Source organism: Stegastes partitus, unplaced genomic scaffold, assembly GCF_000690725.1.
Source record: "Stegastes partitus isolate 25-593 unplaced genomic scaffold, Stegastes_partitus-1.0.2 Scaffold1063, whole genome shotgun sequence".
NCBI classification, from domain to species: domain Eukaryota; kingdom Metazoa; phylum Chordata; class Actinopteri; family Pomacentridae; genus Stegastes; species Stegastes partitus.
In genome coordinates, this window is record NW_007578794.1 from 1 (window position 1) to 2,687 (window position 2,687).

Genomic DNA, 2,687 nt, shown 5'->3' on the forward strand with positions numbered 1-2,687 from the left:
GGTTACCATGGAGACCTAGCCAGGCAGAGAGAGAGCCCCTGTATGACATTAAAACTCTGATTCCTGCCGTCCGTGTTCCACTGTCTGACTCTTTAAGCTGAAACATGACTTTCATCTCTGATAAAAAACCTTCAGTCCCTGATCAGCTGTTTATTCTGATAATCAGATGATCAGTTTTTAAATAAAATCTACTTTTTCTGGTTTCTTTCCTCCTCCATGAAAGTCAACTGAAGGTCTTTGGACAGATTTTTTATTATTTCTTTTTAGCATTTTCTGACTTTTCAGAGACCAGAAACTCACCGAGTCTTGACCTTCCTCATCAAGTCGTTTCCCTCCTTTGCTGAATCCAGACCTTCTCTGTTCAGCAGCTTCCTGCTTTACTGTTCTGTTGTTCTTTACTGTTTTGAGAATGTCTTTTGATAGAAGGTCCTTCTGTTGTTTTACATTTCAGCTAATCAGTGTGACGACATTAAAGCCTCTGATTCTAACTGTGAGGATCAGAACCAAACAGACAAACCCATCAGTTTTCATCCTTTATTGCTGAACAGGTCCGATCAGCTGACGGTGGAAAACAAACACCCTGAACTCGTCCAGCTGCTCGTGTCATGAAGGAGAGTCTTAAAGGAGCAGTTCCACATGTAGAGCTCAGCTGGCTGTGCACATCTGAGATGATCTGATCTGTCACACATCAAACAACCAACAGATCAGTTATCAGACTGATCCAGACACTCCAGCAATCACTTACATTCATCTGACTGGATGTTGTTGAACTGAGAAATGAGCAGACGACACTTTAACCCTCCAAACATGTTTCTGTGCTACATCAAGTCCTGCAGCTCTGTGGAACCAGAACATGATGGAGGAGAGAGAACTCAGAGACGTCTTTTTGTGCCGGACTCAGAACCAGGAGACCAGAGAGAAGGTTGAATTTCTTTGATGATATATTTTAGAAAAGCGTGAACTCCTGGATCCAACATGTTCCAGATGTTAAACCCTGAAGCTCACATGGTCTCCTCGTCCTGCAGATGTTGAACTATCTCCATGTATCTCCACCAACTGGCTCCTCTGGTCTCTGGTTCTGATCCGTGCTGCATCCATTCATTGATCCAGTAGGATGGATTCTCCTTCAGTCTCTCTGAGGAAACTCTCTGAATGTTTCCTGTTGGTCAGAGCTGGGTCCGATCAGAACCAGGTGGAGGAAGGTTCTGTTCTACAGGATCAGAACCAGGTGGAGGAAGGTTCTGGTTCTAAATTCAGTCTGGTTACAGCAGATGATTTATTGTGGTGAATTTTTAAATGAGGCATGAAGAACAAAGAGTTTTATCACAGTTTTAAGCAGCGGTTTGGTTCATTGGTGATGAAAGCTGCTCGTGTGAGGACTGAGGCATCATCTGGACGCTGATAAAGGAAACTGTTGAAGTCTGAGGCCTCGGAGGCTGAAAACTGTTTTTCTCAAAGCAGGTTCTAACTTTGACTTCACAAACACGACTTTTAAAACATCTGACTTTAGTTGCAGCTTCTCAGCTCAGAAATGCTCAGTCTTTCTAGAATGTTGTCGCTGCAAATGCTTTACTTTTACATGAGACAAGTAAAATAGATCGATTCTAATGAAACCTGTCGTCCACAGACCATCCTCTCTGATTGTACAGCTTCCTGTTGATAAATAGTGTTTGAAGTTTCTTTTAAAGGGAAACCCAGCGGTGCGTTCAGGGGTTTGGAGGGATAAACTGCCGTCAGACATTCAGGTTGACCTGAACACTCAACCACAGCTGGTTAGCTTAGCTTAGCATAATGGAGGCAGCTAGCAGAGGCTAGCAGCTGAGTGTGAGATTGTGACACCTCAATGTTGACCTGCTCCTTTAAGATGGTTGAATCCTGAGCTGCAGTTTGCAGCGTGGCAGTGGGGGGCGCTACGCTAACAACAGCATGAAGCTTTGTGATTGGCTGAAAGGTGCAAATAAAAGTGATGAGCTGAATTTAACCTCTGAAATATTCAGTTTCAGTGATTGGCTCAAAATTGCTTCGCGGAATATTTCATTGTGAGTTCCACATAGAAACGGAACAGGGACGGTGAGGTGCATGCTGGGAGTTGGTGTTACCTGATGACATCACAGCCTCAGCTCTCTGTGGCTCCAGTTACCACGGAGACGCAGCAGAGGCACTGTTAATGGGGAAACAGGAAAACAACAGGCAGCGTCTCCTGAGTTTATGATGGCGTCTCCACGGCAACAGACACACAAACATCCACAAACACACTTCAGGCTTACAGGCTGAGACACTACAGGTTCAGAACTTCATGTAGAAAACAGGAGTCCCCTTTGGCCTCCACCTGAGAATCCACAGATACCCCTTTTCCACCGAGTCGAGTTCAGAACCAGAGCCTGACTCAGCACCAGTTCTTTGTGTTTCCACCGCCTAAGCACCGGCTCCAGGTTCTCAGAACTGGAGCTTAGCAAGAACCAACTCTTTGCTGGTCCAGAGCTAAGCACCAGTACATCAGGGGCTGGGGGCGGGGCTATCGGGACCACCGAGACCGATGGATGGGACACACAAGAGGTGATTTGTGTCGTTTTTCACCAGGACGTCTCTGGTCCGATCACAGACGTACTGAATGAGTCCAGGGACACACAGAAGTTCTGCACAAACTGTTGCACTGAAGTCCGGTCCAACTGTGTCCCAGCAGCAGC

General features: G+C 45.8%; 1 protein-coding gene across 1 annotated transcript in view; it reads right to left on the reverse strand.

Moving 5' to 3' along the window:
* Positions 1 to 2,596: 2,596 nt before the first annotated feature.
* Positions 2,597 to 2,687, reverse strand: part of zdhhc1 (zDHHC palmitoyltransferase 1) — a 10,937-nt gene continuing 10,846 nt past the window's right edge. Inside the window, exon 12 of the mRNA XM_008295649.1 lies at positions 2,597 to 2,669. Coding sequence (XP_008293871.1) covers positions 2,597 to 2,669 — 73 coding nt within the window. The remainder of the gene's footprint in view (positions 2,670 to 2,687) is intronic.